Source organism: Epinephelus fuscoguttatus, linkage group LG1 (genome assembly GCF_011397635.1).
Source record: "Epinephelus fuscoguttatus linkage group LG1, E.fuscoguttatus.final_Chr_v1".
Classification (NCBI taxonomy): Eukaryota; Metazoa; Chordata; class Actinopteri; order Perciformes; family Serranidae; genus Epinephelus; species Epinephelus fuscoguttatus.
In genome coordinates, this window is record NC_064752.1 from 26,038,878 (window position 1) to 26,060,913 (window position 22,036).

Genomic DNA, 22,036 nt, shown 5'->3' on the forward strand with positions numbered 1-22,036 from the left:
GTAATCCTCACAGCAGGCTGCATTCAGGAGAGCACATTTGTCTGTCTGTGTGTTCTCATCTCTCACAGTCTGTCAGTACTGTAAATGTCAGGTGTTGCATATTCCAGCACAGGTGTGTGTGTATGCCCAGTATGTGTGGTGGTTGTGACTGTGTGATGTCAGATTGCCTACTGTGAGCTGTAAGATGAAGGTTACCGCTGGAGCGTTTAGCCCTCTTATTGTCATGGTTACAGGCTGGCCTTCGCACGCTGCATGATATTGGGCCCGAAATTCGCCGAGCGATATCATGTGATCTGCAAGATGACGAGCTAGTAGACTTTATTCCAGAGGAAGACGAGGAAATTTATAGGGTAACTGCTTTGATTTTACATGACAGGAGGAATGTCTGTGGCAAAATTTCAATAATGTGCTTGTAAATTTACTTAATGGTGTTTTCCATATAAAAAGCTCTTTATAAGAGGAAATATTATTCAGCTAAATATGCAGTAGATGTAATGTCTCTAGTTTATATTGCTACAATATGTAGCTGTTTGTTCATTTGGTTTATTTTAGCTTCCTTTGTTTTTTCTCCATTTCAATTCCAACACTACAAACAGTACATTCATTTTTGCTCACATCATGTGTCATGAAACCAGCTTCTGAACCTCTTTTTGCTCATACAATTTCTGAAACAACACGTTGTCACTCCCAGATCGTCAAATACAGCAGCTTTGTCAGTGGCCTCACTCTTCAAAATGACTCCTAACATACCCCTCTAGCGTCAGCGTTGGACTCTCAGGGATGGTGTGTCAGTGTTTGACCCATCCACCACCTACTAAAGGATGCCTCGTGTGTCTGAATCAGACGCTGACAAAGCTGCCGTTTTTGAGGCCCTGGGAATGACAACGAGCTGTCTGAAAACAAAATCAGCCCTAAGACTTAACATCAATTGTACATTTATTCTGTTGCTTTGTAAGACGTAGAAGCTCTGGTGGTTTTACTTTGAGCGTTCCTTTACAGCGTAATGGCGGACTCTTTGGTAACCACCTCATGAACGGCGGTCATCGGCGATCCAACGGCCACCAGACCAACGCCACCCAGCGTCCGCTGCAGGTGCAGCCTCCACCTCACTACGCCCACATGGAGCAGCCGGTGGGGCGCCTGTCTCGAGCCAACGCAATGTCCCACCCTAACCACCATCACCACCACCACCACCATCACCACCGCCACCACAACTCCTACGGCAAGTCTCCCAAGTCCACCAACATCAACCTCAACAACGCCAATGTTTCCAGTCTTCCCAATGGAGGACACCATCGTTACTACGAGCATGCACCTCCCAATGGCTATCCAGGTCTTCGCAGCTCCTACTATGACTACGACAAGCCCCGGACACCCCAGGGTCAAAGGTAACCACGCAGTGATCATCAGCCTGTGATCTGCCGCAGAAATATAGCCTATTAAACATCAGCCGTAGAGTCTGAAATTTCTGTGCACCCTGTGTCTCTGAACACATTTTGTTTGGTGGTGTGCTCTTATTCCTGAAATTGCCAGAATGTCGAAATTCAATATATAGAGAAGAGAAACTATTGTGGAAGTTTTAAAATTAATTTTGTTTCTAAGTGATTTCATGCAGCTATCTTATGACAGCACATTACTGAGGAAATTAAAAAAAAAAAAAAACAGTTTCTATGCATTGAGAACTCACTGCAGCCAGAAGGACATTATCTGTTGCATGAGTATTTCTTCCCACAGGCAGGACCCAGCTTCTTATCAAACCTTCCCTTTTCACAAACCTTTATTGTACTGTAAACCCTTCACTCCATAATGGATCACGAGCCCTCTCTCATACTGACAGTTAATTTCATAAGTGATCAATAGTACACTTATCTCCTGATTTCCCATGCTCTGTTTAGTCAGCCACTCCAGTATTGGACTTGTTTTTCTTTAGTACCCAATAAGTTTGGGGGACAATTCCATTGCTGCCACTTTACGAAAGAGAAATGGCTTTTAGTTTGTTTCTTATCTTAAGAGTAGAAAATGGAATTGTCAACCAACACTGGAGTCGACATCCGCCATCACGCTCTCTCCTCCTCATACATATATATGAGAATGCTGTATATGTTTCATATACTGTATGATATATATATATGTCATGCTTTCTCTGCCCCTTTTTCTCTGTGTTCTCTCCTCCCTTTCTCCTTCCTAACCAAAATGCTTTCTCTCAACCATCCTCTGCTTTCTTGGACAGAAGGCGCTACTATGAGACCTATGTTAGGTATGTTGCTTTTCTAGGTTTGGCTCCAGCAGTATGTCTCCACAGCAAAACAAGGACTTTATTTTTGTGTTTATTTGTTTCTTTTTGACTTGGTTTTGGATCGGGGAATGGTTGCATCCTTGCTAAGTCAGTGTTATGTGCTATATGCTGGCCAGTCATTTGTCTGGCTGTTATCTGCCTTTGTTATGATGCACTTGTGCCGATCCTTTAAAGTAGGAATCACATAATGTTAGTGGCCAGCATATCGCTGAGAGCAGCCCTGCTTTATGCATGTGTCAAAGTGACTTGCTTGCTTTGAAGAAGGACCCAGATGCTCGAAAACAGGGACATGTATGAGAATGATTTTTTTTTAAAAGCACTTTTAGTCACTGTGTTTTATACTCAAATCCTCGAAAGTCCTACTCTTAATTCACTCTAGAGCAGATCTGTGTTTTAATGAAGGACGTCAAAGAGGTTGGGATGTTTAGATGACTGGAATCTTTTGCCTGTTGTCATGATCTGGCTGTGGTAATATTTATATGGGTGCTTAGTTGCATCGCTGCCCCATGGAGGCTTGCGTCTGCATGGCAGTGCATGGCCCTATGCCAGTTATTGTGCAGCGGCAGTGAGCATGCTCTGACCCCTGTGCCCTGACCTCTCATCAGGTCCCATGGAGTCGATGGACGCCACCCCACCATCCGTAGAGAGGAGGAGTTTGATGAGGACCGCTTCTCTGGGGAGTATTACAGCGGGGAGGAGTTTTATGAAGACGACAGTATGCTGTCAGGGGACAGGTATTTATCTCTCTGATTTATGTAGCAGACGTACGTACAGTTGTACCCTGCTCAGGATAGGAGACGTATTTGAAGATATATAAATAAAAGTGATCTGAGATCGAGTGTGCAAAACTGTTGCTGTCAAACATGCTCTTTATGTTATACGTTGGCAGGTATCAGAACAGTGACACAGAGTATGAGACTCCCAAAGGTTACCATCACCCCGACAGTTACTATGATGATGATGAGCAGCCTCTCTACCGCGACTCACGGAGGTCACCAAAGAGACGGTTGCTTCCTGCCACACCTCAAGGTGTGTTACCCTCTTTTATCCTGCAGCATATTTAACTTACACACATCTTCATACAATTTTCCAAGAAATACAGTGTATCGATTTAAAATAAACTAATACACAAAACAGTGAGAGTGGAGGGCATGGGTACCCTTAGTACCCCTTAGGGGGTACGTGAGATTTTTTTTTAAATGTTAGTTTAGACCACATTTTATATTCAATATTTCAATTTCAGTGCAGTCGTTAACTGCAGCAACAAAGACAATCATGTTTACGTCTGTTCACTGTGTGTTTCTACTAAAATGTGTTGTACTGGTCAGGGGATACTCAGCTGAAGCAGAGAGTGTGAATAACACCCCAGTCATAAAATGCTATTTTGTGGAGGCTTTGTTGTCTTCATAATTTATTGTTTCTTAACTGTGAAATAAAAGTAAATAAAAGCTTGGTTTCCACTGAGGGAAATGGTTTCAGCTTGTAAAAATAGACAGTGGGTCTATGTTGCCACAACATGTAGTTATATTTCTGGGGAGGTGCTATGGCGTTAATTCAACAAAGAAGCATAAATCCCACTTAAGTTACATAATGCAGCTCTAAAGAAGTCATTTAACAGCTTTCTTAGTCATCATTCACTCCACTAAATGCACATTTAACACTCACTGTATGATTTACCCCCCCACTGGTTTCATATTCCTTGAGTGTTTGCATGCTGTCAAAGCTTCCTGCATGAGGTCACTCACTGGTCCACTCCTCACTCGTTCAGGTCACAGGAGACCATCCTTCAACTTTGAGTGTCTGCGCAGACAAAGTAGCCAGGACGAGCTTCCACATCAGCGTACTGCTCTACCACTGCACCTTATGCAGCACCAGGTAACACAGGCACAAGTCTCACCTGTACTGTTTGCTCACTTACATTGTTTTCATCACTGTGGCACATGTTTGGAATTCATTTATTAATTTATTACTTCCCTCAGTCCCTAAATTAAATTATATGAAACGTGTCTTTCTTTAGATGGCAACTTGACTGTGTGCTACAACTGCCTACTGTGTACCTGTATATAAAGTGTGTATATCCTGAACCATCAGGTTATGGCTGTAGCAGGCCTGGACTCCAGCAGAGCCCACCGCCTCTCCCCGACCCGCTCCACCCGCTCCTGGGCCACTCCCCCCGCCACACCGGCCAGTAAAGACCAGTCACCATACTACACCCCCCTCATCCGTGTGGACCACCCACACAGGGAAAGTGCTGCTAGCAGCCAAGTGTCTGTGCGCAAGAGCTCCTGGTACACAGATGACCCCGAGTTCTCTCAGAGGACATACTCACCTGTACACCTGCAGGTGCCACCTGAGTACCACAACCAGTACCACCAGAAGAGAGGCAGCGCCACCAGCCTTGTGGAAGCGGTGAGTTTGAGGCTTGGACGGGATGTAGGGAGAGGAGAGGTGTGCGTGACTCATAATGTGATCTCACACCCAGAAATAAGGGTTTTGAAAGGGTTTTCCTGATGTGCGGAGTTTCTACTCAGAACCATTTGCTTCTGAAGAACTCTTTTTAGAAGAAAGGGTTCTTCAAGGGTTATTGAATGGGTTTTAGAAAATCTTGACCTTGAAATACTTAAAGTTTAGTCATGTCTCAAATGGTATTTTTAAATGTAGAAATCCCTTTAATCAATCCATTCACTTGTGTTCTGCCATAGCTGATATCGTTACCATCATTTCATGCCAGACGATACCACATGGTCTGCCAAAATCCTTATTTTTTTAATCACTTGGCATTTTGGTTCTAATTTGAAACCAAGTTTCGGTTCCCAACCCCAATGAACCACTGAAATAGTAAAGTCTGTCGTAGCAGGGATTTCACAAAATCTCCATCCCCTAAAAACATGACTGTAGACCGTAAGTGTTGTGGGTTGCACTGGACCACATCAGCCCGGTACTTTTGGAACCTCATGAAGCCCAAGGCTGCTGGTCGAGTATGAAGACATTCTCAAAAGAACCCGTTCGGTGGGTTTTAGATGAAACCCTTGGACTATTAAAGAGTTCTCCCTAGGAGCACCTGGATGGATTCTTGTTAGCACTGTCAGCATATAGAAAGGTCCTGGATAGAACTAGCCTGAGTGTCAGACTGAAGCTCTCAGAACCTTCAGTCTGACATTGCCTCCATTGAAGGTGATTTACAAGGGGGAGGGAATTTGATTTTTCCCTAACCAATCAGTAGAGATCAACAACTCACCCAGAATCTGACGTCATTAGTATCCATGCCTTGGGGGTGCCGAAAACAAGCGAGCATTGCCCGTTTAAAATGTCTCCGTCGCCGTGCACGCCCAGCTGCATCGCCGTTAAATCCAGTTTAGCAGCTTCCTTAATTTGGTCCTCCATAAACGCGAGTAGTGGTGAAATACCTCGATAGCATCGTTAATGTGGTCTGTAGGATCTGTAGCAGTCGCCATTGTTGCTATCCTCACCAGTTACCCACCGGCGTACAGCTTGACATCAGTGTGGCGCTGATTGGCTAATCGCTAGACCCGCCCCCACCCTCGGCGTCCATTGGTCCGTCCATCGTTTGGACGAGATAAATCGCAAATTCATTGCAGTTTGCCAGACCAGAGATGCAAGCCTCCTCAGCTGAGTGGACGGGGTCTATGGTCTGGAACCAGGCTAGGATAGAACCCCTAGAGGGGCTCTGGGTGGACGCATTGCACCATAGAAGGGTTTTCTGCAGAACCTCTCATAGGGGGCTCTGGGTGGAACCTTTCACAGATGGTTTTTGGTAAAACTCTTTATGCTGGGTAGAACCCTCTACCCAACATAGGTAGGTAGAACCCTCTGAAAGGTAGGTAAAACCCTCTTTTTATCAAAGTGGAACCCTTATAAAAGTGTTTACCAGGAACCAAAAAGGTTTTTCCGATGGAGACAAGCAGAAGAGCCCTCTGTTGTTCTAGTAAGCACCTTTATTTGTAAGAGTGCAGGCACATTTGTAGATTTATGCTGCTGTCAAAACATTGTGACAAGCAAGATAAGTAAAACAAGATTGCAGAAACCCACGGTAACATATTTGTCCTGTCGTTCTGTCGAGCAGGTTTTGATATCTGAAGGGCTTGGGAGATACGCCAAGGATCCCAAGTTTGTTGCTGCCACAAAGCACGAGATAGCAGATGCGTGTGAGATGACGATAGATGAGATGGAGAGTGCAGCCAGCCACCTGCTGAACGGAGGGATGGCCCCGAGCGTCAACGGGGTCAACGTGTTCCCCCTTCTGACTCCAAGGGACTATGAACTGCAGGACACGGCAGCCAGCTACAGCGACGAGGAGCCAGAGACAGAGCCGAGAGCTCCTTACGAGGAGGACCTGGCAGATGAGATGATCTGCATCACGACTTTATAGCAGTGGCTGGAGAAATCTGCAGTTTAGAACCTTATCAGACTACAATCAGCGAAAATTTAAAAAAAAGACATGCATCTGTTGGCTCTGACCAAAAGAAGTGCCTTTTACATTGAAGAGAAAAGGCATATAGAAGAGAGACACATTAGTCCCGTTCATTTAATTGTTCTCCACCTGCCAGAAGAGGAGGTCACAGCATAGAGCCAGATACCATCCCTGCTGAGCACAGAGGGACTGGCTGCACCCTCCTGTCGAAGGCCTCGAGCTGGAGGTGACGTCCAGGTTCAGCCTGCAGCCAATCAGAGATGAGGATATTGATGCCAGTGAAAGATGGACCAATTGGCAAAGGTGTGAGATACTCTCTAGGGCGGGTCTCTAAAGGTGATGACAATCAGATGTACGATGTCATTACCTCGGTCACTTTATTAAGGTTTGGCATATCATGCAAGTTTTCAATGCAAGCATAGAAAGGCATATCTCCTCCCTGTAGTCATTAGTATGACCTGATCCCTTTGTTGTTAGAGCAGACAGAGCGTTTAAGGATTGCTACAGCTGAGTCAAAAAGTGAAGAGCACCAGTAGAGTCGTACCAGATTATGCAGGAACTAACTGTCCTACTTATAGCATCATTCAACTTGAGATATGTACTTTTGAAGCGACAAAAGCATTTGTGATAAATGCACTAGCAGGCAGGTTATTTTAAAAATTTTAGAATATCCTGATTAATATTTCATAGTTGATATGCTGTAAATTGTATTATATAACAAAAGAAACTTTGTAAAGAGATATTCTATATTTTGTAATTATGTATCATTTAAAAGATCAGCAATATGGACCCTTGTGACTCCTGTTATGCTATAAAAGCAGACTTGCATTATTTTATTAGGTACAAGATTCTGGTATTTATTTGCCTTTTATTTTTTTGCTAATATACACCCTTTATTTTGCCTACGAAAACAGCATTTTTAAGAGGTTCCGCTTGTGTGACAACACTACTGCACAAGATATGCAAATGGCTTTGATTTCTTAGCTTAGGAGTACACGTGTTACTTCATTAAACCAACACCAGTTGCATAAGGTTAAGCCCCCTTTAATGGAGCATTTTTAGAAGGCAAGCCTCAAGGATCCAGCGCTGAAATTTTATACAGATGTGACGAACACATTTGTTTGCATATTTTGTGCAGGGCATGCACAAGGATTTTAAAATGCATAGTGCATTAACAATGCTGCTTTTTTAGTTGGTTTCAGAGTCAAACCTAGGTTCCGTCAGCCCCTACTGAAATGCCTTTTTGCTGCTGAAAGAACGAAAAACGATAGATGGTAATAACAGGGATAAATTTAATTGTGCTGGGATTTTCCATGACATACTCTTTGTTGATGGTGTAATTCCATTCAAACCTTTGTACTGAATCTTGGCAATCACATCTTAGCCTTCATGTAGTGTGTGAGGCCTCGCAGCCTGTGGTGGCAGGAGACACATGCACACATCCAAAGGTCAGAAACAGTCCAACATGTGTTGTAGGTGGAGGGACAGAGGGTGTCCTGGTGTCAGGATGCTGGAGAGAGGCTAAGCAATACTAACCCCCCGCCCCTTTCTCTCTCAGCCTGCCTGGTTCCTGCATACAGTATACCTCGTTAGGCAACGGTGACAACATATCATTGTCTCAACTTCTCTGTCTGTCACAGTGTCCCACAGTGGAGTCTTTGAAAGAGATTAGGTCTGGACTTTGTGTTTTTCTCCCCTAATCATGTTTATTAATGAGACTAGGAGGGAAAACTCACCCTGGATGCATAAAAAGGAGCAACTGAAGCCCACAAGTTGGAACATGAGACGACAAAATATCTTTTAGTTTTTCTCATTTATTGATCTGTTACAATGCGGATACTGGACTAAATCAACTGAAGTGGGCTTTTTCAGGCATTACCATGGAGAGTTTGAATTAGCACCAAGGATATTTAGGGTTAATGTGTCGTTCATGAGTGTTTGATTTGTAGGCGAGTGCGTACTGTACTCTAATTCAACCGAATACTGTCATGAAAATGTAGGTTTTCCATTTTGTGTGCACATTGAAAGGGCTCTTTGAATTGTTTGTGAGTAAAAAAAAATGTGTTCTAGTCCTTTTTGTTGATGACTGTCATATAAAAGGACCAATGCACATAACAGGCACATTGTACTATTCGTAGCAATTACAGTACTGATGAACTGAAGATATGCATTATTTTGTAAACACTTTTAAAAGTTGTGTTAAACTAAAGATGAAAAGAACTTACTTTTACCTCATGTCAGGGATTCCTGAAAAAAGAAAATAAAGATTTGGTTCAGTCTATACCAATGGTATTTAAATATTAGCACATAGCTGTTTGTCTTTGCACAAGTAACTGTATAGTGCTTTTGTTTCTCCTTTTTCTAAACAGATTTGTGTATTAAGGTGAGACAATTTTGTACTTTTTGTGACTGTGTGTATGGTTTAGTGGAATCTATATTTGTCATTTACACCTCACCTTACAATGCTGGGAATGAAAGAGTATTAAAAAAAATATTTTCAAGGTGCACTGTTTCTCTGTTCGCAGGTAGGGAAAAAAATTAAAATGGTAAAGTACCAGTTTACAGAGAAACACATATTGATTTGAACGTTTCTATTAGTTTTCTTCATATTGTTCTGATTATAATTACTATTACAACTATTAATGTTCTGATGAAAGCTGTATTAAAATAGAAGATAATGTAAAATATGTACAAAAGTATGGAAAGACCCATGGTAATGTTCTCTACTTGAAAGTCTTGATATTTGCTCCTTAATGTTTTTATTCGGTAAACATCATTTCTCTTAGTAGCAAATGCTTTACTATAACCTTCTAGGTTTTGTATCAATACATTTTTTTGTATTTTTCATTTTATTTTGGCCTTGACTTTATTTGAATCGATACTGATATTTTATTTTCTATTGATCATCATTGAATAAACTTATGCTGAATTACTGTTCTCATTTATTTGTACTCTGCACTTCTTACAGAACAAACACCAGATACTTTGCAGGACGAGGTAGAAGTGTGCTAGAAGACTGTCTGTATCATCAAAAAATGCAGGTGCTCTTGAAGAAAAGGGTCAGCACATGGGAAGAAAAAATTAACTTCAGGCACTCATGTGGAGCAGGAACAAATGCATTTGAATTAAGTTTATAAGTTTAAATTAAGCCTTTATTAAAAAACATGGCTTCTTACATTAAAACATCAGCAGGTTTCAACCCTAAGGTCTTCATCAGGGTGACTTTATTAGTATTCTGAACACTATACACTGTTTTCATCTCCACTGATTCTGATCTCTTCATTCGTACATCTTCAATTAGTAGCCTGGGCTATTACTTAATTAAATCACTGAACTCAACAGGTTTATATTAAGGACATACGTCTATATGAGACAGGCCTTTAATTCCTTTTGCACAAAACTGTTGCTCAGCAAAGCAGGTAAATACTATCAAATAAATTGTTTACTTGAACCAGTATGAATATTACTTGAATAAAAATTGGCCTCGAATGACATACCAGTTATGTTATGGCACCCGAAGATAACAGCACCTAGCATACCGATACAACACCACTTTATCCTGTTACAACAATATTCATAACTTGGATTAGTTTTTATGAAAAACACTTTGATCGGTGGACCCGTACAGACTAAAGAAATATAAATAACCTTCCGTGTAACTGAGGAATGGACACATACTCTGACTTTATGACAGCTTCAGAAGAAGGGAGTCACCACTTGTTTTTGTCAGGCCAGTAAATCTGAATCACTTACAGTGCTCACGGTCTCCGTAAAATGAACTGAACCAAGCTAACGATGTGTAGCATCTTCATATCCACAAAAGTTAAAACATTTATATTTGTATGCTCCATCTACACAGCTAACTAACATTAGATCAAGTGGGCAGTCAACAATCTGGTTTTATTCATCCAAAGAATTCTATAAAAAATGAACTGCTTGGCAACCAGACCAGGCTTCTAATTGAAACAGGCCTTTATTTGTCAAAATGTGTAGCCACACCATGCGAGTAAAAGAGACTGGGCCTGTAAATGGGACCAGGCTTTTAATTGAAGTCATATAGTAATCACAATTTAAACCACTTTGTTAAAACCAGTTGAAACAAACACTGTAGTCATAGCTTCACAGATGTGTGTGTAGCAGGTGACAAAAATAAAGTGTAAAGTGAATTGCACACATTTCAGGAGATCATCTTTTAATGGATAGTTGCAGGTCTGAGCACATTTTAAGCAGGAGACACTTTAATGGTTGCAGTCTCCGCAGTCATCGTCACCTCTGATGCCTCATCGTCCACAGAGGTATCTTTACCACACAGCAGGAAGGGCACTGCATATTTACGAAACTGTAGAAAACAAAACGAGCCAGGGAGAGAAAAGTTCAGCCAACACAAGGCATACTCTGTACTCTCAGACATCATTCAGCAGCTACCACAATGTGCATTATTGTGCATACAAACACAAATCCAGATCATATAAATAGCAAAACAATGCTATACTTATAATTAACAATGATGTGCCAAAGTCGGGAAAGAGAAACACATTTTTAACTTGGGCATTTAGTATATTAACATTTAATTAATTGCTTGTAACACACTACAGTGTAGTTGTGAGTTTATTAATGAAGTTGTAGCACCATTGTAATAATATAAAATATGTCCTTATAGAAGAAGTTGTAATTATTGACAAATAATGTACACTAATAAACACTTAAAATGTCCCTTTATCTGCTTACAACTGAAGTGTTATCTATTCCATTTATTTAACGTTGACATATGACTTAAAAATGCTAAATGACGCTGGTTAAAGTACACTTTTTATATTATAGTAATGTACATACAGTATATGAATGTCTTGAAAAATATTAGAAATTCTCTCTAAAAAAAAAAAAAGGAACTTTAGTAAGGAAAGACTTTAAATTTTTGATTTGTATACAGTATGTGAAATCTATGAAATGAACCCACTAAAATGATAAAATTTACCTCAATTATTTGCACTGCAAATGCAACATACTGATATGTAGCTTTTTGGTTTTTCTGGTTATGTTGTGTATTTTTGTTTTGAGGTGTATGCCCTGTGATGCAAGACCTTTTTAAAAATGTTCTGATAATAAAGGGAAATCAAGTCAAATAAAACAGATTAACAGAAAAAGTTATTAAATTAAAACACAGCTGTCTTTACTCCCACTGCCCTAAAACAAAATATACTGCCCATCACTACCACTAGATGGTGCTTACGTGAAGTATTTAGAGCTGATTCACAGCAAGCTTTTTCTCTTTTTTGTTCATTAGCTCTAAATTTAATTATTTTCTTGATGTGGTGTTACAGTACCTGTTTGTTGAGATAAATGTAGATGAGAGGATTGTACACAGTGCTGCTCTTGGCCAGGTAAACAGGCACCGTGCCCACCAGCGGGTGAATCTCCACATCAGGGTTGGAGACCACCACCATGGCCAGGGTGGCGTAAGGCAACCAGCTGATCAGGAATGTCAGGACCATCAGAACCACCATGAATGCCACCTTCACCTCTCCTTTAGCTACTGCACCACCTTCCAGACAGGCCAGCTTTGACACCTGTAACAGAATGTTGTTTAACTTAAAGTAGTTATAACAGTATGACTATCACATGACTGCAGAGTCTCTTCACTGTGGAGGATACTCCTTGACGTGAATGTCCAGGGTGTAGGGTTTAGGGGAATATACTGGCAGAAATGGAATGATATATAATAAGTGTTTTATTTCATTTCATACACTGAGTTAAGGTTTGAATTTGACCACTGAGACACATTTCTGAAATTCTGCAGGCTCATTACAAGCCAGCCAAGTGTTCTATTGTTATCTGAAGAGCTGAGTATTTCAGACAAATAAAGATTACTACAGTGAGAAAGGGATGAGAGCATTTTAAGATCTAAAATTAGGATCAGTCTGAGACAAGAGGAAGGCCATTTCTCAGGAGCTGAATTTAAGAAGTAGTATGAGAGTCTTTTTGTTGTTGTTGTTTTTTGGTAGTGTTTTTACCAGCATAGAAGGAACACTGAAAGAATCCTAACCTAAAGAAGTTTCAGCAGGTTGCAATCTTTAATCCCAACGCTAGATGTCACTAAATCTCCCTGAATCACACATGCTGTTACTTTAAGTAAAAGTAGCAATACAACAGCATAAAAATGCTTAATTACAAGTAAAATCGTGCATTCAAAATCCCATGTCAGTAAAAGTACAGATTTTTATCACTAAAATGTGCCCGTGTAAGTGGTAGAGAATTATGTATGATAATATTGTTAATACTGAAAAACAGCAAGCAATATTTTACTGTTATAGCAGGTTGAGTTGGAGCAAATTTTGAATATCCAGTTAAGTAGTTACGTCAGTGGTACCCAACCTCGGGTTCTGGCCCCCTCCAAAGGGTCACAAGATAAATCTGGGAGATTGTGAGATGATCAGTGGGAGAGCAAAAAAGAAAAAAAAATAAAGTTATCCTACACAAATGTATTGTGGCTTTTCTCTATGTTTTTTTTTTGTAAAATATTGGGGAATTTTATCTCCTTCTGCCTCAAAACATTATTTAAACTACAATTACTGCCTCATGATTGTCGCCTCCACCAACAGGTATAAGTTCTCTTTAGCACCACTATCGATCAAGCTACTCAATAAATAAGGGATGATATGACAGGTGTGTGTGTGTGTGAGAGAGAGAGCATTGTGCTACTTTGTACAGTGACTTCTGCTAGGATTTTATGCACTATGTGTATTCTGTGTTTTATATTTATATGTATTTTGTGTTTTATGTTTATGTAAAGAGCCAAGCGTGACTGTAATCTGCTTGTTGCTGTGAGACACCGGTACTTTTTTTGTATGCCCAAGATGAATTTCTCTTGAGAGACAATAAAGATCAATCTTATCTTATCTTATGTCAAGTTGCCGTTTGCATCCATGTCTGTCCACTCCAGACTCATTCAGTATGTCTGGTGAAGACAGAGGAGCAGAGGACTGATAGAGATCTTCATCATAAGAGGCAACAACAGTCACCTGAAGATCATTGAGGTAGACTAAGAGAGGAACAGGACAAAACACAGTTGAAGCCATGACAATTGACAGTGCTTCAAATAAGAATGTTGGTGCAAAGAAGCTACAAATTCAACCCAACAGCGCAGAAGAACTGTACAGTCATCACAGTTTCAAGATGGACACCCAAGATTAATGTCACCAAATCTGTCTCTGACCAAATGTCCCCTTCTCTGTTCCTGACTTATGACATTGAATAATGGTTAGACAAAGTGTTTTTGCACAACATTATGATGTCACAGTAAAGCTGACCTTTGACCTTTTGGATATAAACTGTCACCACATAATCATTGTATCCTATTAGACTTGTGTGTAAAATTTTGTCATAATTAGCAAATGAATTCTTGAGATATGGCCAGAAACCTTCGACCACCAAATTCTTATCACTTCATTCTTGAGTCCCAGCAGAGTACAGGGAGAATAAAATCATCTGAAAAGGGGGAAAATTAAGAGGGGAAATTAAGTTGTTACCAATTCATCTGAATTAAGGGGCCCCAACACTGTTATCTTCTCAACTGGGAGCCACAGGTTACTGTATTTCATATACTTACATTTACTTACATTTTTACATTAAATCTCATTTTGAAAAGTAACTAACTACAGATTTCAAATAAATCTAATAAGGAAGTACAATATTTCACTTTTTAAGAGTGGAAATACTCATGTAAAGTACCTGAAAATTGTACTTGAGTACATGTATTTACTCTCCACTGCCTGTGATGAAGCCAAATGTCTAAATGCTCACCTGGTGTAATGTCCACATCAGTTTTGTGTAAGATGCCACGATGACAGCAAAGGGAAGTGCGAAACACACTGCAAAGTAAGCCAGGATGTAGGAGACAATTTTAGGGTCTCGATTGTGCCAGTCTGGTGCACAGGACGTCCCGACGCCTTCCAGCTCATACCTGCCCCAGCCAAACAGGGGAGGCAAGTTCCAGGTGAGGGACCACAGCCAGGATAAGGCAATACCTCCAGCTGCATGCTTTTTTTGGAAGGTCATCTGCCCCAACGGCTTACATACAACAAACATCCTCTCCACTGCGATCAGAGCAACTGTGCACAGAGATGTGATGCCTGCAGAGAGTAAGGGACAGTCAGAGTGACACATGGAGGAAGCAGTGTCTTCTAACTGAAACATGTGAATATATATTGTTTTATGTTAAATGAAATGTGGCATCCTATTAAATGTTTAACTAATTTTAATTAATTATAAATTAACTGAAGATGTTTTACATAGGAAGGGATATTCATGTTATACTATAATCAATAATACAAGCAATTAAAAAAACTGCTGTTCTCCTCTTTTCACTCACCAAACAAGGACACAGCAAAGCCCTCCATCACGCAGCCTGTTCTTCCCAGGGAGAAGTACCCCTGGGCGTTGTTGACCACAGACAGCACCCCTCCAGTCATAGCTGTGCCCAGGTCAGCCACAGCCATGTTCACCAGAGCGTAGTTGAGCGGCTGCCTCAGCTGCTTGTGCATGAGGGACACAATGATCACTGTAGCGTTGAGTATGATGGCAGGACCGGTGAAAAAGGCCATGATGATGGAGAGCACAATGAAGCCGGTGCGTGACAGAGGGGGTTCCCCGTGCGGGCCCACGTAGGAGGAGGCATTTGGGAAAAAAGCAGATGGCTGCATGGCATGCAAACCTTTTTTTAAAAAAGTAGTGAGGTAGTTGCTTCTTGTCCCGGAGCTTCTAGATGTTCAATATCTCACCACTCGAGTGTGACAGGTAAGATTAGAAGCCCACAGTCTAAGAATAAATCCTCCAGATCTGGATTTAACAAAGAGTAATTCCTTCAAATGATGATGATCCTTGATCCGTCACCTTTTACTTGATTGTAAAGGCACTCACACAGAATGACTCCACACAGCGCTCTTCACCAGGATCAGCCCGCTAAGCAAGTGCAAAAAAAGGAAACACACAGAGGAGGTGTGTCACAACATGATGTAACTACAGTAAATATTGATGAGGGGTGACAATCTCTGTCTGGATCTCTTGCTCTCCATACACAAACCAGGGGTCAGAGAAAGTTCAATCAGCATCATGTCCGGTCAACTTATTTATAGAGCACATGTAAGTCAGGCTCCGTCATATCTTAGCGAGCTCATAGCACCGCATTATCCCACCAGATCACTGCGCTCTGAGAATGCAGGGTTACTTATTGTCTCCACAGGTAGAGTGGGAGCCAGAGCCTTCAGCTATCAGGCTCCTTTCCTGTGGAGCCATCTCCCTGTTTCGGTCCGGGAGGCAGACACCATCTCCACATTTAAAAGTAGACTTCAGACTTTCCTTTTTGATAAAGCTTATAGTTAGGGCTGGCTCAGGCTTGTTTTGGACCATCCCCTAGTTAGGCTGATATAGGCCTCCAATGATACACCGATTCCCTTCTCTCTCTCTACTTTCCTCTTTCTTGCTCTTAGATTCTGAAGTGTTGGTTCTTTTTCATTTGCCAATATTCCCATCCTATTACTGCATGTCATTTACTCGGCTTCTTCTCCGGAGCCTTTGTGCGCCACTTTCTCGCAGGTTCCCTTGAATTGCGGCTATGCCTGGATCATGGGTTGTGGTTGCACTGCTGCTAAGGTCCTGCCTGATGCAGGATTGATTGCACGTCTGTCCGTCCTGGAAGAGGGGTCCCTCCTCAGTTGCTATTAAAGGGGTTTTTGGGGGAGTTTTGCCTTACCCACTGTGAGGGTCTAAGGACAGAGGGATGTTTTTGCCGTAAAACCCTCTGAGGCAAATGATTTGTGATACTGGGCTCTATAAATAAAATTGAAATGAAAATGTAAAAATGCTAACCGTTAACCATTAAAGTATCTCCACACTATTAAGAAGGTAAGAGAATAGAATACATCTTTATTGTCCACCATGGGTGGAAACTTTTCTTCGGCTCACCACACACAAAAGACAACACTGTAAAAAACAGACAAACAGTCAGTAAGACAAACATATACTGTAAAGTCATTACAAAACACTTAAACACATGAAATCAGCTCATTGTCTGTCTGTGGATCAAAACTCATCAGTCACGTTGTTCAGTTAAGGATACTGATGGCACTTGGGATGAAGAACTGCAATAGAAGGATGAAATCTGGAACAAGACAAATGTCAGAAAATTTTCAAATCATGAGGATTACTACACTGAATCTTATAAAATGTAAATATATACTCTGCAGAGTTTTTCTAAAAAACAATACATAGACTCATACAGAAATAATCCTTCTCAGTCATCACCCACTTAAAGTGTGTGGTCATGTATCTATCTGCAGAGACTCTGCCTGTATTTTCTTATTTTTCTTCTTACTTTATGTGCTCAGGACATTTATGTGTGTGTACCCCCACAGCACTCAGGTGACACTGGGGCTTTTTTAAAAGCTAGGTAAGCAGTCAGCATCCAAGAGACACAGACATTTAATGTCTTAATCAACTGCTAAACAACACTACAATGCATGTAAAATCAATACCTCCACTGCATCTCTGGACAGTCTACACTTTGTATTATGTCTGACAGATGACTGTGACAGATGACTGTGTTTTCTGTGGGTCAGCTTAAAAACCTGTTCCTGTAGTAAGATCCCATTTAACCCCACCGGTAATCCCGAAAGTGACTGGTTAAGCTTTTATTTACATGCTATGTAGAGTCTGGACTCAGGATCATTGTGATGTGCTATAAATAACTCTATGTTATCAAACGCTGAGTCAGACTGATGCTAGGGTACACGTATTTAAACTTTATAGACACTTGACTATGTGAAAGGGGTCTGTACATGAGTAAGCCTAATTGACAACATATGGCAGGCTACACTGAGGTGTAATCTGTCCACAGTCACAGTTCACTGGATGTGAATAAGGTGACAGTTGTAGGTGTTCTGACATAAATGAGTTAAGGTTAAGCCCCTGGACTTATCATGACAACAGATGTCCAATGTTTAACCCCGTAAGAGGTTTATGTCCAATCAAGTCAAGACAGAGATTACAACTGCTTGGGTTGAGAGTTCAACAGCAGTCTGGCTCTGTTGTAAAGCTTTATGTCTGGAACACTACGTTTAATTCTGATTCATTTGAAATAAAAGGACACATCCCCTGTACATTTTCATTGTTTTAAGAAGACTGACCTTTATCTGTTTACAGGAAATTACATATTAACCATGACATTTGAGTCGGGCAGTTTGACTGAACAATCCATCCCAAGGTCCACTAACTCACTTTTCCCAGAGGTTTCTTTTTACTGAGTTTTCTGAGCTTTTTCTGGTTCAAAGCACTCCAAAAGCTAAGTGGACCTTGAATTCAAATTGTTTTGTCAAACTCCTCCAAAGTCAAACACAAACATATACCAAGTTAACATGGACAACTCCTCAAAGTTTTATGGAATAAACGTTAACAGAAACTGAGCTTGCATCTCAACAGACTCCTCTCCTTTACAACTGAGCAAACATCACTCCCTGATGAAGTCTGTGTGATACAGTATAGTTAAAAGCCCCAGAAAAAAACTTGGAATTTAACCTCAAATTGCAATCGTTTTTATTTAAATCAACACTTTAAATGTCTTATTAGAACATGCAGACACAAATCCAGCAACATGAAGAGCATCTGAAGGCCCGAGAGGCTTGATACAGAGTTTAATACATCTCTAAATTGTATTTCTGTAGTATATGTGAGCAGTGAAATCCAAAAAATACAACTCACAACTTAGGCTAATTCATGCAGCAACTCTACCCTCACTGACAAGGTGCTTGTTGTTACTTCACTGTGATGCTGCAGAATGATGCACATGCAGAGTTTGACACTAGAAACCTGGTGTCACAGAAAATTTCTCAGTGCTCAGCTTACATGTGAGTAGACGTGTACGTTCTAGCAGGATTTATGTCATCACAGCCAACCATGAGCCAGTACACAACTTACACAAGAGTGATGTGGAAACCTTAAATCAGGGGTAGGCAGCCTGTGGCTCAGAAGCCACATGCAGCTCTTTAGCCCTCCTCCAGGCTCCCTGTGGCTTTGACAGAAAAGTAGATGGAAATGAATAACAGGTATTTTAAACAATTTAATTTCCATTTATCATTGTTGTATCCCTAAAGTGATTCTTATATTTACCAGCTGTATAAATGTCCAGCATATACTCTGAATAAAAAAAAATTATTTTAACATCTCGTCAACCATGTGCATCATACGTCTACAGCCTGGCGCCTTTTTCCTGAAATATGCTGAACCCCAATAGCGGAAAATGCCTTGTTGATGCCAGAGGTCAGAGGAGAATGGCCAGACTGGTTCAAGATGATAGAAAGGCAACAGTAACTCAAATAACCACTTGTTACAACCAAGGTCTGCAGAAGACTCTCTGAACCAACAACATGTCCAACCTTGAAGCAGATGAGCTACAGCAGCAGAAGACCACACCAGGTGCCACTCCTGTCAGCTAACAACAGGAAACTGAGGCTACAGTTCACACAGGCTCACCAAAACTGGACAATAGAAGATTGGAAAAACGTTGCCTGGTCTGATGAGTCTGGATTTCTGCTGAGACATTCAGATGGTAGGGGCAGAATTTGGTGTAAACAACATGAAAGCATGGATCCATCCTGCCTTGTATCAATGGTTCAGGCTGGTGGTGGTGGTGTCATGGTGTAGCGGATATTTTCATGGCACACTTTGGGCCGGTTAGTACCAACTGAGCATGGTTTAAACACCACAGCCTACCTGAGTATTGTTGCTGACCGTGTCCATCCCTTTATGATCACAGCGCACCCATCTTCTGATGGCTACTTCCAGCAGGATAACGCACCATGTCACAAAGCTCAAATCATCTCAAACTGGTTTCTTGAACATGACAATGAGTTCACTGTACTCCAATGGCCTCCACAGTCACCAGATCTCAATCCAATAGAGCACCTTTGGGATGTGGTGGAACGGGAGATTCGCATCATGGATGTGCAGACGATAAATCTGCAGCAACTGTGTGATGCTATCATGTCAATATGGACCAAAATCTCTGAGGAAGGTTTCCAGCACCTTGTTGAATCTATGCCACAAAGAATCAAGGCAGTTCCAAGGCAAAAGAGAGTCCGGCCAAGTACTGTTGTACCTAATAACGTGGCAGGTGAGTGTATATGTTGCAGATTTTTTAACCTTTTTTGGGCCAAAATTGTTTCTTTTAAAGGTTGCTGACCCCTGCCTTAAACGCTCAGACACTGACAGTGGACATTTTTAGTAAGACAAAAGAGATCTTGTGTCCAGTAGTTAAACTTAAAAAAATGCATATTTACAGAGTATTTGCTTTTCATTGTTACTTTTTTTGGGGAAAAAAACAAAAACAAACAAAAAAACAAAAAAAAATCAGAAACAATTTATTAGTGAAAGCAGAATATTTTACAGGTTTTATAATCATCATTAAGATCATTAACATCGTGCTGGAACTCATTCACTTGACAGTGCAGCAAGATACACCATATCAAACCACTGACCTCTGGTGAATGCATACAGGTCTGCTCATGTTTATTTGACCCACTTACCTGTGTGGGTGGAGGTCATGACATCATTTAAGAAAAACAATCAAATGGAGAAAATGTGGTTTGTATCCTCATGCGTAAAAAAGACACATGTGACCCGGAAGCAGGTAACACATTTCCTCAGTTTTGAACCGGACGAATAAAAGTAAAGGACTTTGTTCAGTCTCGTGACAGAGAGCTGCTTTTGTTTTCCGTCGATAGTTAATTAAAGCGTTGAGGGAGGCGGTGCTGTGAGAGTGGAGACGGGATGATACTGTCCGTCATCCAACATGCAGCCACCTTATCGGCACGTCCCAGACAGTACGCGCTCCTCACAACTTTGATGTACGATGCAATTACTAAACTAATAAAAGCTTCAAGTGGAAACACGGTTCCTGTGGTGGTGGTGGTGGTGGAGGAGGAGGAGGAGGAGGTGGAGGGATGGTGCATCAACCCGCCTGCTGTCTTGACATCATTATCGCTTCCTAATCAGCGTTTAGAGAAGACGGTGGCAACATCTTCCGCTCTTATTTTATACACTGAGCTCTGATGAATGTGGCGCACACACCCGAACTTTATGTCTCAATACAGGAGGAGTTGTTTATGCACCTGTCACGCGGGAGAGATGCTACACCTGCAATAATCTGCGGGGTCCACGTGGAAAAGTTGCAGGTGAGTGACGTCATGGGCCAAAGTGATGAATTATTAGAGTTCAGCCAAGTATAGACAAAAACACAAAGTTAACAGGAGATTCTACTCCTAGATTTTCTCCTACACGTGTACTCTCCGCAGTAATGGAAAGTAACTAAGTATATTTACTCAACTAGCCCACTGTAATTGAGTATTTCCATTTTATGCTACTTTATACTTTTATTCGCTACATTTCAGCAGGAAATAGTGCCTACTTTTAACTCCACTGCATTTATTTAAGAGCTATAGTTATTAATACTTTTCAGATTAGGAGTTTACACACAAAAATGTGTGATCACTTTATACAATATGATCCAGTATCGCAGATTAAACTACCAAAAAAAAAAATATATAGAATTAGCTCCACCATGACCAATACAGCATTTAAGTACACAGTAAGCTACATTTTTATACATCAATAACAATAATCACTGACATGAGCCACTCTGTATTAGGCCTATTTTACTTTTTTAATTTCATTTTGTTGCCAATACTTTTGTAGGCTAAGTGAAATTTTGGGTGCAAGACTTTTACTTGTAATGCAGTATTTGTATAGTGTGGTACTTTTACTCAAGTAAATCATTTAAATCAGGGGTGTTAAACATACAGTCTGGGGGCCAGAACTGGCCCACTAGATGACTTTTCACACCTAATATTGATGCACTTGTGAGGGCTGAGAGGTTTCAGGGACAAGTTAAACAGTGAGCAGATACTTTATGTAAAATACAGCCTCAGAGACTTTTCCACTCTGACCAGAATACAGCTCTCTGAAATAACAATGAGTAGGCCTACCTGCTATGGTCATATTTAAAGATATTGAACATTGTGCAAAATATTGTCAACCAGCAGCTTAAGTACAAAAAAAGAAATGTATCAGACTTATGTATTATAACAATATTAGTAGAACCCTGCTGCAAAGACACTGACAGAACTTCACCTGCTTCTTCAATAGCTTTTACTTCAGTGGAAAATTATGAAAAAAATGCACGTGATGAAAATGACTAGTAGACTGCACTGAGTGTGGAAAAACTGAGACATACTGTTGAATCTGAACATTTTTCTAAGGAG

At 40.9% G+C, this 22,036-nt stretch overlaps 2 protein-coding genes across 10 annotated transcripts in view; one reads left to right on the forward strand and one right to left on the reverse strand.

The window, feature by feature from the left end:
* The window catches only part of cacna1da (calcium channel, voltage-dependent, L type, alpha 1D subunit, a), a 90,255-nt gene extending 80,652 nt beyond the window's left edge, over window positions 1-9,603 (forward strand). For 8 of the 9 annotated variants that reach the window (XM_049572725.1, XM_049572747.1, XM_049572731.1 and 5 more), the window contains 8 exons: window positions 234-350; window positions 1,000-1,388; window positions 2,231-2,257; window positions 2,902-3,030; window positions 3,186-3,325; window positions 4,065-4,171; window positions 4,388-4,705; window positions 6,381-9,603. In XM_049572725.1, the coding sequence (XP_049428682.1) occupies window positions 234-350; window positions 1,000-1,388; window positions 2,231-2,257; window positions 2,902-3,030; window positions 3,186-3,325; window positions 4,065-4,171; window positions 4,388-4,705; window positions 6,381-6,686 (1,533 nt within the window). In that variant the 3' untranslated portion in view covers window positions 6,687-9,603. The remainder of the gene's footprint in view (window positions 1-233; window positions 351-999; window positions 1,389-2,230; window positions 2,258-2,901; window positions 3,031-3,185; window positions 3,326-4,064; window positions 4,172-4,387; window positions 4,706-6,380) is intronic. The other variant, XM_049572739.1, reaches the window with a different exon arrangement.
* Window positions 9,604-10,950: 1,347 nt separating this feature from the next.
* LOC125890872 (parapinopsin-like) lies at window positions 10,951-20,340 on the reverse strand. Its single transcript, XM_049579750.1, has 5 exons — window positions 20,303-20,340; window positions 15,097-15,686; window positions 14,529-14,857; window positions 12,053-12,295; window positions 10,951-11,067 (listed from the first exon to the last, which is right to left on the reverse strand). Exons 2-5 carry the CDS (start codon window positions 15,425-15,427, stop codon window positions 10,951-10,953), a joined length of 1,020 nt encoding a protein of 339 aa, XP_049435707.1. The 5' UTR covers window positions 15,428-15,686; window positions 20,303-20,340.
* Window positions 20,341-22,036: the final 1,696 nt, after the last annotated feature.